At 35.6% G+C, this 14266-nt stretch overlaps 2 protein-coding genes across 3 annotated transcripts; one reads left to right on the plus strand and one right to left on the minus strand.

Annotated features, from left to right (window-relative positions):
• Positions 1 to 195: 195 nt before the first annotated feature.
• Positions 196 to 6329, minus strand: LOC110783511 (uncharacterized). Of its 2 annotated transcripts, XM_021987857.2 has the most exons (5): positions 5949 to 6328; positions 3046 to 3982; positions 2219 to 2314; positions 1529 to 1665; positions 196 to 829 (listed from the first exon to the last, which is right to left on the minus strand). In XM_021987857.2, exons 1-5 carry the CDS (start codon positions 6209 to 6211, stop codon positions 649 to 651), a joined length of 1614 nt encoding a protein of 537 aa, XP_021843549.1. In that variant the 5' UTR covers positions 6212 to 6328; the 3' UTR covers positions 196 to 648. The 2 variants fall into 2 exon arrangements, with proteins under 2 accessions (XP_021843549.1, XP_056696406.1); XM_056840428.1 differs by lacking the exon at positions 196 to 829 and having other exon boundaries at positions 1525 to 1665; positions 5949 to 6329.
• A 1605-nt stretch (positions 6330 to 7934) lies between these two features.
• On the plus strand, positions 7935 to 9993 carry LOC130469750 (protein FAR1-RELATED SEQUENCE 5-like). The gene is made up of 3 exons (XM_056839208.1): positions 7935 to 8137; positions 8223 to 9190; positions 9350 to 9993. The coding sequence occupies exons 1-3, from the start codon at positions 7935 to 7937 to the stop codon at positions 9991 to 9993; spliced, it is 1815 nt and encodes a 604-aa protein (XP_056695186.1).
• Positions 9994 to 14266: the final 4273 nt, after the last annotated feature.

Below are 14266 nucleotides of genomic sequence, written 5' to 3' on the forward strand. Positions count from 1 at the left end.
GAGCATGCAGTATTATTGTATTAATCATACGACATTACGGCTCAACAGGATTATACTGGAAAATGCAAACACTATGCAACTGTTTGAAAAAGGTTCTTAATTGCAACTGTAAACTTCCTTGCTAGGTGGTACATGACAATATCACAATTTCTCATCTTTCTGTTCCATACATCCACAATTCGATATTGTAAGATGGACAAAAACAATTTTAATTCGATATTGGTTAGATAGACAAAAACAACTTTGAGTTGAGTATTACAGAAAGGTAATTCGATATAATTGAATGTTATACTACATAAGTACATATTAATCAAACAAATATGCTGTGGAAAGTGGAAAGTGGAAAGTGGAAAGTGGAAAGTGGAAAGTGGAGGGCAAAGATGATAACAAACTCGCAAACATACATGAGAGGCAAACAAAATTACAGAATAACTGTTGGGCCCATGCACACTCCTTTATATCTGCCTCCTGCAATTTTACCTAAGAATTCGGGACAGGCTTTGTATATCTTTAGATCACGTCTTTGACCAACTTCTAGAAGCTTCTTCAATGAATCTCTACAGGTGTTGGGTGTTGGGTGTTGGGTGTTGGCTGTCAAAGCAAAATTCCAAATTTGCAGTTATGTATTCTTTCCTTTTTAGTGCTCTTTTACTCACCCTTGCTAGGTTGATTATCATCTTCTTCTGAATCATAGGCGTCATCATTTCCACCATTTCTTGCTTCCTGTCCTTGCTTGACCAAACTGACATCGCCCCCAGATTTCTCTGAAGTTAGAGATTGTACTTCTTCATCGTTAAATTCTTCTCCCACTCCGTCTGAATAAGCATACCTGTAAAGTTAAAATTATGATTAAGCAGCGACAGAAACACTATCAACCAAGAGTTCTAAGTGGGCATTTAAGTATGTTAGTATCAGATATTCAGATTATCAGCAATTCACAAGAAAAAAAGAACAGAAGTCTTTTGTTTATGACTAGATGAATATTTACAGAATAATTTGCTTAACACATAAAAAATTTATAACAATTCTAACCTAGTATTCAATCCAGAATCATATCCTGGATGCATAAATTGTACTCCGTATAATTCAGTTGCCTTAAGGATATACTTTAAACAAACTGACTATGAAATGTACACATGCATAAAAGGCTCATGGAATTTATATGCAGTAGATCTTAACTATGGGTACGAGCCCAGTATGGTCACATAGATCCTAGACCTTTGCATGCCAAAAAATGCCACAGATAGGACATGTTACTTGGTCAAGTCTCTCAGAACAGAGCAAAAATGGAAAATTGTGTGCAGATTTGGCAAATACTTCGTAGAAGGTGAAATATCAAATATATAAAGGAAAATGGAGGGAGAATTAGATAACTAGTGTCACCCATTCCATCTTTGCCAACGTGATATGTCCTGCTTCAATGTCTCTAAAACAAACATTCATGAATCACTGCTCAGCAAGAAGTTCCCTAGACGAGGAGAGGTGACTCACAAGGTCACAACTTAGTGAACATAGAGTTTAACCTTACCTTTGAGAACTCTGAGATGGAGTCCATAGATAGCAAATTATGCATAGCACTGCAAATGCCAGAATGTCCCAAAAGGCAGTGATAATCCAAGCACTCTGCCACCGCTCATTAAAAGGATCTGTAGCCTTGAAATACACCTGTTAAGAGGCAAATTTACCAGACTAAGTATACTCGGAGTAAGGCAATAGCCATCACCTCAAAAAATGAGCCAACACACGGGAAACACAGCAGCAAAAAAGTACAAAACATATCATAGATCACCTCTTCTATGACCCAAATTAAAATCTGACCAATGTTTCTCTATTTTGTTTTCATGTGATACTTAAATAGTTAAATACAAAAGACATTCTGAATGACTCCTTCCAAGAGTACCAACTATTTTCTAGCAAAAACTCTAATTACTGAAGTTCCTCGCCATCAAAAATATCATTTCTCCTACAATGGCCATGTTTTACTCTTGACATCCCCATGATTTTGTTTGAAGGCCCCTCCTCTTACGTGTATGCTATACGAAATATCAAAATTAGTTAAGACTACCGCGTCTTTCAAGTATTCTTCTTTTAGTGTTATCGTTTTGCTACTTGTAATCTGGTACTGCATCCAAAAAATATTAGAAGGCTTAAAAGTATTTTCTAGTACTACTATTAGCAAGTATTCAACCTTTGCAATTCAATTTAAACAAAAGCATACCTCGTATACTATCCATGCAACTGAAGCAATCACTGAAACAGCCAGTGCATTTGAGAACTTCCTGTAAATATCCAACTTTACAGAACTTCGTTTCACCTGAAAACAATATTTTAATCTAATAAGAAACCATAACATCCCAAGCAAGGATTTTGCTGACTTCTCTAGAAAAAGTAAGGCAAACAACCACAATATTAATACTCCCTCCGTTCCAAATATTTCCCTATTGTGACTCACAAACTTCAAAGTTAGGCAACAATTTTTAAGCAGAGGGTGTAGTCTCGTTACTCGTAGAGCGTGATTGTAAATGATTTTCTTGCATGAAAACATGCAGGGCAGAAACTGGGAGCAGAGTAAGCAGACACTCAAAAGGTGGAAAAAATTTCAGCATGCTAATTGTGACATGGTAGCAAGAACCTCAAGGAAGCAACAGTTCAAGGGGAAGTTGTGATGATTGTGAGTCATGGGTTTGCAATAATTCTAGTTCCATCCCTAAATTTTATCTCGGAGAATATGAAATTTAGACAGTGCTATATATTAACTCGTTTACCATCTGAAATCTCCCTACTGCTAAAGTAACAAACCAAATTACCAAACCATAAAGTCTTAACCCAATAAATGAGATTGGCTACATGGATTTGTTACCAAAAAGCTGGCCTGAAAACATTCGTGCAAAAAACTCTATGCAAGGTTTTGTAGTTTTAACGCAGATCATAACCACCAAATCAATTCCTTCATAAACGACTATGAAGCATCAGAAGAAAAAAAAAACAGCATCTTGATTTATGCTTATAAAGATAACATTAAATTACCAACCACAAACAACAAACCTGTAGCTGTTCCAGCGTCTTTGAAAGAGAAGTAAAAATCCACAAGATTAGAAAAGCATCCAGAAATGAATCAGGAAGGACAAGTAGTAACCTTGCTCTTCCTGATATGTCATTAACTGTGCCCACATACTCCGCAATGTTTAGCACTTCAGTCGCCAAGAAATAAGTCGCCCCAATAACCTGCACCTTGGAGGTAAGACCGCCAAGAGTAGGACGCACCACTCCATAACCCATTGAAATTGAAAGAATAAGTAGACGTGATACTGTTCTTCTTGCAGCTCCAAGAGTTACAACCCAAGTTGTAAGTGCAACAGGTCTAATGCCTCTGCTGTTGAAATTAGCATAATCCAGATACCAAAACGTCATTTCAAACAATCCCAGAGCAACCACCGCTGTGATGCAGTGTTGAAGTTGAAGTACTTCGTTCCAAAACCTCCAGTAGTAAAAGAACCATATTGAGGTTAGCACCAGGTAGGCAAGAGACATGAAAATATAAAAGTTCATGGATGGGGCCATTCTACCCGGTAAGTAGCCATCAGGATTTTTCCACACAGTTTTCCCATTCATAACTAGTCCTTTCAATTTTGGGTCACAAGAAATGAAGAATAAGTTATACATTCCTGTTTTTGTGATGTACACCTCTTGTCTGCGCATCCTAGTTCTTAAAGAACGCCCCTTAAACTTAACATTTAGAATCATTGGCCAATTACTATCAGTAGATGACCGGATTTTAATGACTTCCCCTTGCTTACATCCTTCGAGTTTGGCAAGATCAGGAGTGCAGCAAATAGAACGCTGTCCACCATAAGCAGAACCGCCAATATCATCTCGATCAGCTGCTTCAAAAATCACGACTTGCACAAGTCCAGAGCCATGGTCCTTGTCGGAATTGTTTTCAGCAACTTCCTTACTTCTCCAGAATGTAATATTCTCAAATCTAAACAAAGTTATCAATATCAGATGAAAGTTATGCTTTTACAAACAGGAGGAAGGGACGTAGAAATTTACATTTAGACAAAAGAGCAAAGACCAAATCATGCAAAAGAATGAAGTAAAAGACCAATAAATTTAATTGTTCTTCATATTGGTGTACACTGTACACTGATACTGACTCAAAAGTTCTTGCCGTGCATGAAGACATAAAATTATAGCTTCATTTCAACGACTTATAGAGGAATTATTCACTCTTCGGACTTTTGACAAACAAATTTTTAAGGGGTAGGGGTAGTGAGAACTCTGCCGGTCTGCCCCCGAAACTTGGTAGCCTGAAAAATAACCAAGTATGTCCTTCTTCTTTCAAAAGCGTGGATAAAGCTCACTACTATTCTAATTTCTCTTTCTCTGGCGTGTAAGTCCATCGCATTTCAATATTTCACTCATGAGAAGGAAGAGAGAAAGTTTCTTTCTTTTCTTGGCTGAAAGGAATCGTTCGAAGGAAAGGAATAAAAACATCTCTTTCTCTTGTTTGTTTTTAGTTTAACTCTAAGCAAACAAATATATTGACAAGAAAGACTCTATCAAATTTCCATTTCGCTTTCCTGTCAAATTGGTGGAATTCTGAAGAAAAGAAACCTAACAGCCTAAATCCATTCCACTTTTAGTGCTACTATTTGTTTGGATGAGAGAATTTGGTTGGAAAGGGATCCATTTTCTCTTACCTAAACTCCTGGCTCAAACACAACATGAATAACATTTCCCCCTCAACAGTGCATCCCCTTCCATTACTTGTCTCTTTTTCATATGCGCCATTTGGCAGATATGGAAAAGGAGAAATCTTTGGATTTCCAAGTCAACAGTGCATCCCTTCGGAACCTACTATCAAAGCCATTAAATGGGCTGTGCCTGAATGGTTCTAGTGTTATACACTCAAAATCTACCTACTGTCATAGAGGTTTCACATCTTTGGACCCACACCACCACCACCACCACCACCAAAATTCCTCAAAATCAATGTACAGGGCTGTCTAACACCCTTGTCAAGCAGGGACAAGGGTCGAGTTTGAAGGGAGGGCTGCAAACAAGGTGATAGACATTTTGGCGAAAGCTGCTAAGATCTCAAAATGATAGTATTAATAGCAGAACTTCCATTCCCCTGCCCCTTATCTTATATTAATGAACTTGTAGTCGACAGCACAAACTGATGTATTCCTACTGAATTACTAATCGCATAGTCAGCAGCAGACTTGTATGGCTCTAAGCCAAGATGCTTTAACTTAATCTATTTCTTCCTTTAAACCAAAAAAAAAATAGAAGGCAATTGAAGATTTGAAGGTATTTGTTTCAAATTTCTCTTTTGATAAACCAAATCCCTCTAATCTTAAGGAAAATATGAGTTCACAGCTTCCCTTCCTCCACCAATGTCTTCCGAATTCCGAACACATTGTTAGTTCCAAATCCTTTCTATTTGTTTCAAATTTCTCTCTTGATAAACCAAATCCCTCTAATCTCAAGGAAAATATGACTTCACCGCTTCCCTTCCCTCCACCAATGTCTTTCGAATTCCGAACACATTGTTAGTTCCAATTCCTTTCTAATCAAACAAAGGAAAAGCTAATTCATTTCCTTACTTTTCTTTTCCTTTTTCTTCCCCCCTCCCATCAAACAAGCTGTAACCATCACTTCCCTTTCAACAAGCAATCAACGTATTACTTATCAAACAGTGATTCTCAACCCGAATAAACTCATACACTCCCTTCCCCACTATTGATTGATTTGATTCTTTAACACAAAATTCAATTTCCTTATTATGCAATCAATCAAGTTAAAAACAAGACAAACCCAGATCCAAATTTCAACCCCATAAATCAAAAAACTTGATCTCAAACAAACCGAATTAAAGAAATTAATCAAATAAACAAAAAGGGTATCCATAAATCAGAAGAAAATTTAAAAAAGAGAAGTACCGGATAAAGGAAGTTCCATCATGAAGAGAGTGTGAAACGATCCGCGTAGAAATGGGAGAGGAGAGAGAAGAACGAGAGGCGCGAATGGCTTCGCTGCCACCAGCAAGAAGGTAAGCATTGCCGACTTCAGTGAAGAGTTGTTGGTCGTAAGTGTGAATGGAGGCATTTGAGAATTTGAAAGAGTGCAGAGATATTAATATGAGAATTGTGAGTTTTAGGAGAGAGAATGAGGGGATTTTAAGATCATGGATCCCGATTTCCATGGTGATTGACGAAGCTTGCTGTCACCAAACTAATTTGTTGTTGAAACTCACTTGAGTTAGACAGTGTGTGAGGTTGAGTGAGAACTCAGCATCTTCGTGGTCTGTTGAATCAAATGATTTTAAGAAACTATTACTGGGAGGGTTTCTCAGCCCATAATGGCTTGCGTCCAAAATGGACACAAGTACCATTAAAAAAATATAAACTGGTTAAATTTTAAAGGAGAAGCGTCCAAAATGAGCTGGAATGGTACTTTTGCACCGTAACGGAGAACGGGATCCCCTGAAATTTGAGGGGGGAAAACATGGTGGGAAAATTTCGCCAATTTGCAGGCAAGATTTTCGCGAAAAGTTGGAGGGAAATATTTCCACGAAATTCCTTCGATTATAGCAAGCGTTCCTCTGTTCCCTTTACAGGAGAGAGAAAGAAACCAGAAAATGTTCTTGCTTCCAACAGGAGAGAGAAAGAAACCAGAACAAAATCAGAGAGAAAGATAAGGGGAGATAAATGATGGTACCAACTTATAGAGAACTGTTTGAATTAATTATCCCAATATTCCCAATTTTCAACTGATTGAAAATGTATTTGAATTTTGGTTCTTCATTGAAATTAAAATCGAAATTCAAAGAGTATTAACTTGAAGATGAAAATGTATTCATAAATGGAAATTATCGATTTATGAAAGACAAAATATACTACATTTGGACTTAACAAGTACCATTGATTAACTGGTAAAAAATAGAATATACTGTATGTGTACCAATATAGATATTGGTACTATATATGTACCATACTTTAGATATGTAACAAAGAAGTTAACATATGATACTAAATTTCAAATTTAGTACACTAGAAATACGTTTAAACTTAGGTTGGTACTTCATTTGTACCATTCTTTTAAAAACATATTAAAATTATATTAAATTTGTACCATGATGCAAATTTGGTATTTGTTACGTACCAGTATTGAGGGAATGGTATGATATATGTACCAAATTTACGACCCGACATAAATTCAGGTATTTTATTTATACCAAATGTGAAATGAACAAAATTTGGTATTAAAATAATACTATATTAAAAAAAAGTTTATATTTGGTACGTATTATGTACCATAATAATTTTACGAAGAAAGTCAATAAGATAATACCAAATTTTGAGAATATTTTTTACCTTTTCAAGGTCCTATTTGTCAGAGGAGATTGGTTCCCCTTATTCCGACACGTTATTGGCCAACCAAAATATCCCAAAAAAAGGGGGGAAATTATGGAAATAGAAGGGCGGGAAAAATAGAAAGTACAGTATAAAACGAATTTTAGGGGTTTATTGTTTTAGGAGAGATAAAGAAAGCAGAGTTGAATTTGGTATTCCACAAAAATCAACAGTTGGTCGCACATCATCGAGCAAGTTTAAGGTATGTGCTTGTCTTAATTTTGTAAATCAATATATCAATTTTTCATATTCAATTAATGAATTAGGGTAATCAGTTATTGATAAATTGCAATTATGTTTTGAACTTGAGCAAAACAAATTATTGGTAATTTGTAAGAATTGAGGCATGATTATTAATTAAGTGTGAATTATAATAATCTGTATTGATAATTAAATAAGTGGGAATGTATAAGCCTTGAGAATGGATAATGATTTTTAGTTATTGAAATCTTTGTTAGGGTTAGGGTTTTGAAAGGGGTTTTACTTAATTGAAATGTAAAATGTTGCAGAAATATGGTTGAATTTGTTGGGAATGATAATGAGGATGTAATTGAGGAAGTAAACATTACGGATGATGAAGAAGAAAATGGAGCCGATGATGATGTAGTGAGTCCTCCATTTGTTGGGATGGTATTCCAGAGTTGGGAAGAAGTGGATACGTACTACAAAAGGTATGGGAGACAACAAGGATTTGGCATACTCCGTGCTGCAGGGTCGTATGTGCAAAAGGGGGGGGGGGAAATCTAAGGAAATGAGGGGATACTTGTGGAAGTGTGAATGTTATGGTCGTGCAGTGTATAGGCGTCGGGTTGAGGGGAAAATGGTTTACTCAACTAGGGATGAGCTTGGCACCAAAAGGTCAAAGAAATGTGATTGCTCGGTTCTAATGTATTGCAACAGGACCAAGGATGGGGAATGGGTGGTTAAAAGGGCAGTTAATGAGCATAAGAACCATTGTCCAACACCGAGGAAATCTAGGTATGTTCCTAGGTATCGACAGGAAGACATCACCTCTCTTGTAAAGAGGAAGTTGTTTAATGACTACAACTCGGGTGCTAACGTTCCTCAGATATTTAACTGTCTAGCTAGCGAGAGGAATGGAGTTGAGAACGTGACATTCACTAAAAAAGATCTTCAAAACATCATTGCTAGGGATAAGGCAGAAAAGATGAAGGAGGGAGATTGGAATGCAATGTGGAAGTACTTTAAAGCGATGTCTACTGACAACGAAAATTTCTTTCACAAGCATAGGGTGGGTGAGGATAACATATTAAAGGATGTGATGTGGGTAGATGCTAGGAGTAGAGCTGCTTACGAAGATTTTGGAGATGTTGTAGTGTTTGACTCCACCTACTTAACAAACGAGTATGACTTGCCATTTTCTAACTTTGTTGGGGTTAATCACCATGGTCAAACCATTCTGCTTGGGTGTGCATTGTTATCCCATGAAGATTCAGAGACCTTTGAATGGTTATTTACTGAGTGGTTGTCATGTATGTCTAACAAAAAACCCATTGGTTTTCTTACTGACCAAGACGCTGCCATGAGGAAGGCCCTACGAGAAGTAATGCCTGATGTCCGACATCGATGGTGCTTGTGGCACATACTTACCAAGTTCAGTCACAAACTAGGAAAATACAATGACTATGAGCTGTTCAAAGTTGAGCTTCATAATGTGATTTACAACAGCCTTACCAAGAATGAATTTGAAGTGCAATGGACTGATGTAATCAAGAAGTATAAACTGGAGGGTGAGATTTGGCTTGCAGGTAATTCTATAATTATATTTTTCATTATTTCATATATGGTACATTAATTAAAAAACCATATGGTACATTTTCATGTAGACACACATTTTCCTGCAGAAAAAACAAACTTTAAGATGTGCAAGAGTTGTTTATGTTGATCTCCTTTTGCTACTATTTCAGGATTATACCATGGAAGGGAAATGTGGGTGCCTGCATTTATGAACGGGATGTTTTGGGCTGGAATGAAGAGCACTCAAAGATCCGAAAGCATAAACAGGTTCTTTGATGGGTTCGTTGATAAGCACACTCGATTGTTTGAGTTTGCTCCATTTTATATTAAAGCAGTGGAATCTAGAGCTAACGATGAGCAACAGGCTGATGCAGCTGACCAAAGGGCAGTTCGCCCGTTGGCCACCCAATTTAGTGTTGAGAGAGCCTTTAGAAAGGTGTACACAGATGCAAAATTCCTCGAGGTTCAAGAGCAGTGCAATCGTGTACTGTACCTTACTTCTCTTGAGACTACTATGGTGTCAGCTGAAGTTGCACATCATAAGCTGGAGGACAGAGTGTGGGTGTTGTGTAAGGAAACCCGCAAGGAATTTTCAACAAAGTACAGGCGGAATTATATCGTGCAGATAAATTTGGAGACTAAATTGGCGGAGTGCGAATGCAAGCTATTTGAAAGTGACGGTATACTTTGCAGGCACATTATAAAAGTGTATGACATGCATGACATTCAAGATGTCCCAGATGTTTATATTCTTCGTAGATGGAGGAAAGATGTGTCAAGGGAAGCACTCGCACGTGAAGGTGGTGTACCATGATCCAAGTAAGACCGAAGATGTCATGAAGCATGATAAATTAATTCTAGCATACGAGCCAATCAGTTTGAAGGCGTCAACGAATCCCGAGTGCATTAAAATCGTGATGGATACATTGAAGGTGTTGGAGAAGCGGTTGGATCAACAGTTGATTGGTGTGGAAGATATGGATGCTGATGAGACACAGGATGATGTTGGTACTCCTGGTTTGACTCAAACCAACAAGAAGAGGGCAACTACTCCAAAATCTGTTACCAATGGGTGAAGTCAAACAAAAAACAAGAGGACCACCAAAAGTACCCCTAAGTCTGTGAACAAACGAAACAAATGTGCAACACCTCATGATAACGTCATTGTGAATGATCCTGTGGCAAGAAATAAACCACATAGGACACCAAGTTGTAGGCACCGTTCTTGTGTTGAGCCAAAAAAGAAAACATCCATTCGGAGAAGGAGAAGCAAAACAAATGATGTTACTGGTTGCTCACAGGAACCTCCCACGCAGGTATTACAAATGTATTTATAGTACTTGTTACGTTGCAGTTCATATGTCCAAACCAGTAACTTTGATTTGACTTATTCTTATTCAGGGCGCTGATGATGTTGAGTTTACACACACTTCTGCTGGGGGTATTGAGATGTTATCTCAAGATGGGTCAGTTGGGTATTTCACCAACATTGTTGGAGGAGATGATGGACTTGACATTGTTGGTGATGTTGGTGATGATGGACTTGGACTTGACAATGTTGATGATCTTTTATGCCGAAATTCTCTTGGGTGGGATAATTGATTTTCGAAGTCAAAACTATGAAGAGGAAAATAGGTTTAACAATGAAATTGTTTATGTGTTGTTGTTCATTTCAGATATTTGAATGATCTATATGTATGTGTTTCTGTGTATGTGTTTGAATGAGACAGAATCTATATTTATGTGTTGTTATTACTACAACTTTGCGATCCTTACTTTCATTCTTCAAGACTTAAAAAGTACTAATTAACCTAAATTGGTACAAATACTGTACCAAATACAGCACACATAACCCAATTTGGTACAAATATTTCAAAAACTTTAACAAAGATACCCTAATTTGGTACAACAAATGTAACAAATTCAACATGCGTGGGCTGTATTTGAATAGCTAGGGTACCAATTTTTAAAAGTCCCTACTTAGTGTCCAGTAATCCATACTTAATTTAGGATAGGTTCAGTGGTTGTATTAAATCTATGCCCTTCCATTTTTTTGAACCTGTTTTTGAAAAAATACGTTTCATGTGTAGAACCGACATGTAAAAATCAAATACCTAACCCTAACCCTAAACCCTCAAACCCTAAAGTAATTACCTATAACCGATATGTACAAATGAAAATGGATCTATATCGATTTTCTTTCGTAAGCAATTCGGTTGGTGATGCGGGAATTCATTTCCGATTGGAAGAATATTTAATAATTCCCAATTAATTTCCGTTTCCGAACAAAATTGTAATGTATCCGATTTTGACAATATATTTCCATTTCTGAAAATATTTCAATTTCCGGAAATATTTCCGAGGACTCCGGCAATATTTCCATTTTCGAAAATATTTTCTGATACGTACCATGTTTCCGTTTCCGGCAACATCTACGTTTTTGATAATAATTATATTTCCGATACGATCCATATTTCCGTTTCCTGGAATACAACCGGCCTCTAGCTAGGCATACAGTTCACCAACACTTATTAGACTACTTAACCTTAAATGGATACTTGGGCACTATTTCCTTCACATTGACCCTTAACCCTTAACCCAAAACCTGTAAACCTTAACACTTAGTAGTTTTGAAGCATTAGGGTGCGTTTTGTTCAACTTATTTGACCTGAACTTATCTGAACTTATCTGAACTTACCTGAACTTATCTGATCTTATCTGAACTTATCTGATCTTATCTGAACTTATCTGATCTGAACTTATCTGAACTTATTATTCCCTCCGTTCCTAAATATAAATAAGTGTCCAGTTCCCATAAATAGCGTTCCCTTATAAGTGTCCAGTTTCCATTTTTGGACATACACCTTTCCCACTTTTCTATACACGTTTCCCACTTTTTCACACCATTTTCGCACTTTTCTATAAATCATTAATTAAGGTGCAAATAGTAAATAATAAATAATAAATAATAAATTAATAATATTTAATAATTAATTAATAATTAATAAATAATAAATAAGTCGTTGAATATTGCGTTGGAGTCCGTGCAAATAGTAAGCGTAAAGAACATTAAGGAATGTAGGTAGTAATAAATAATTATTAATACATAATAAATAATAAATAATGAATGATAAATAATACATAATAATAAATAATACATAATAAAAATAAACAATAAATAATTACTTATTATTAATTAATTAATAATTAATGATTAATAATTAATAATTATTTATTACTAGTTAATAATTATTAATCATTAATTATTAATTATTAATCATTAATTATTAATTTATAATTAATAAGTAATTAATAATTAATTAATTAATAATAATAATTACGTAATAATTATTAATTATTAAGTAATAATTACTAATTACGAATGAATAATTAATAATTACTAATTAATAATTAATAATTATTTATTAATAATTAATAATTAATTGGAACTAATTGGAATTTATCTGAAGTTATTGGAACTTATTGAAACTTATTGAAACTTATCTGAATTTATCTGAACTTATTGGACTTGAAACTTATTTTTTTAAGGTGAACATAACGCACCCTTAGTGAACATATATGTACTGTTCTCTATATCCTTTTTGTTAATGGTACCTAGCGTTTGTATAGTTTTGTTAGATACTATCGTCATTTGGTACTTATACTTTTATAAATATGATAGATACTAGTGAATTTGGTACGTTAAATTTTACAAATATGTCAAGTTCGTACTTTGTGCTTTAAAAATGATTCAACCATTGGGGCTTAAAATTGTCCTTGTAGTGTTTTTTTTATGGGCGGGAGATTTGACTAACACTTAAATGTCAAAAAAGTTATTATTCAAAACAAAGACACTTGTCGATTCCACAGTACAAATAACTTAATATTAAACCCATATTTTAATTTAAAAATAAAATTATTATAGGAAAATCCTTTCTCTCTCCTGTCATTTCTACTTGTGTATTTTCTCTCTCCTGAAGTGTCGCAGTTCTTCGACTTCTCCACTCCGACTTGCCTTGTCGACGACGTTCACCAAATCCACCACCCAGGTATCAAAGTCGAAATTTTCTTTACAATTTCAGTATTTCAATTTCAATCACTACTTGTTCCCAATTCAATTGTTCCCAATTTCCATTTAGGGTTCCCTAAATGGAATTAACAAACCCATATTGAATTTTGTATGAGTATTTTTCGTTGGTTGTATGGTGATTTGACAGTAGTACATAGTAATTGTAGTAAAGTTTATGAGAAGACCCAATTCAAAAGATGTCGTTTATAAATTAGGGTTCCTAAATTAGGGTTCTTACAAATTGAGTAATGTATGGTCACTTTTTGCGTTCTTTGTTGGGGAATTGACATCAGTATTGAGTAGTTGTACTCAATTATTTCTAAAGGCCCAGTTATACATTTCTCGTTTCTAAATTGGGTTTGGTAAAACTGAAGTACAGTAGTCAAATTTATTAATGTATGGTACTTTTATGTGTCAGTTGTTGGTGATTTGAGATGAATATAAAGTAATTGTAGTTAACTATATTAAGACCCGATTCAAATGTTCGCGTGTATACTTTAGGGTTGGTAAGAAATAATGAACCAAACCATTTTGCGTAATGTTTGGTTTTTTTCTGTGTTTGTTGTTGGTAATTTGAGATGAGTATAAGTATTTGATTTTGTGTCCCTATTTATTATTTTCACAGTGTCATGAGGAAGGGACTAGTTCATAGTTATACGAAGAGAAAAATGGGGAATAATGTCATTGAATGTGAGGGAACTTCAAAGTCCAAATATAAAAAACATAAATCCTTCGAGGACTTTGGGGATGATGAACTGTGTAAGTACTTCACCAGTGACTTGAGTGTACTTCCTATTCATAAACCGCCAACGAAAAAGAGTAGGGCGGTCGTAGATGAAGATTCGTACGAAGACGAAAGTCAAGATGAGGGTGATGAGGACTATGAAGCTGAGGAGACTAACTATGATGAAGTTGAGAATTCTGATGAGGAGTACGATGAAGTGCCAGAGCGAGAGCCACATCCAATTAAGAGGGGATACAAACAACAAGTGTCTCGGAAAATATTACCCAAGCAAGG

The sequence above is a fragment of the Spinacia oleracea genome, chromosome 3 (assembly GCF_020520425.1).
Source record: "Spinacia oleracea cultivar Varoflay chromosome 3, BTI_SOV_V1, whole genome shotgun sequence".
In the NCBI taxonomy this organism is placed as follows: Eukaryota; Viridiplantae; Streptophyta; class Magnoliopsida; order Caryophyllales; family Amaranthaceae; genus Spinacia; species Spinacia oleracea.

Excerpts from the sequence above, each read along its gene's own strand:
- LOC110783511 (XM_021987857.2), bottom strand. The coding sequence starts at position 6,211 with ATGGAAATCGGGATCCATGATCTTAAAATCCCCTCATTCTCTCTCCTA. Across the intron at positions 1,666-2,218 it reads TTGCATGGATAGTATACGAG|GTGTATTTCAAGGCTACAGA; the intron begins GTATGCTTTTGT and ends GCCTCTTAACAG. Across the intron at positions 830-1,528 it reads CCATCTCAGAGTTCTCAAAG|GTATGCTTATTCAGACGGAG; the intron begins GTAAGGTTAAAC and ends TTAACTTTACAG.
- LOC130469750 (XM_056839208.1), top strand. The coding sequence starts at position 7,935 with ATGGTTGAATTTGTTGGGAATGATAATGAGGATGTAATTGAGGAAGTA. Across the intron at positions 8,138-8,222 it reads ATACTCCGTGCTGCAGGGTC|GCGTCGGGTTGAGGGGAAAA; the intron begins GTATGTGCAAAA and ends TGCAGTGTATAG. Across the intron at positions 9,191-9,349 it reads GGGTGAGATTTGGCTTGCAG|GATTATACCATGGAAGGGAA; the intron begins GTAATTCTATAA and ends CTACTATTTCAG.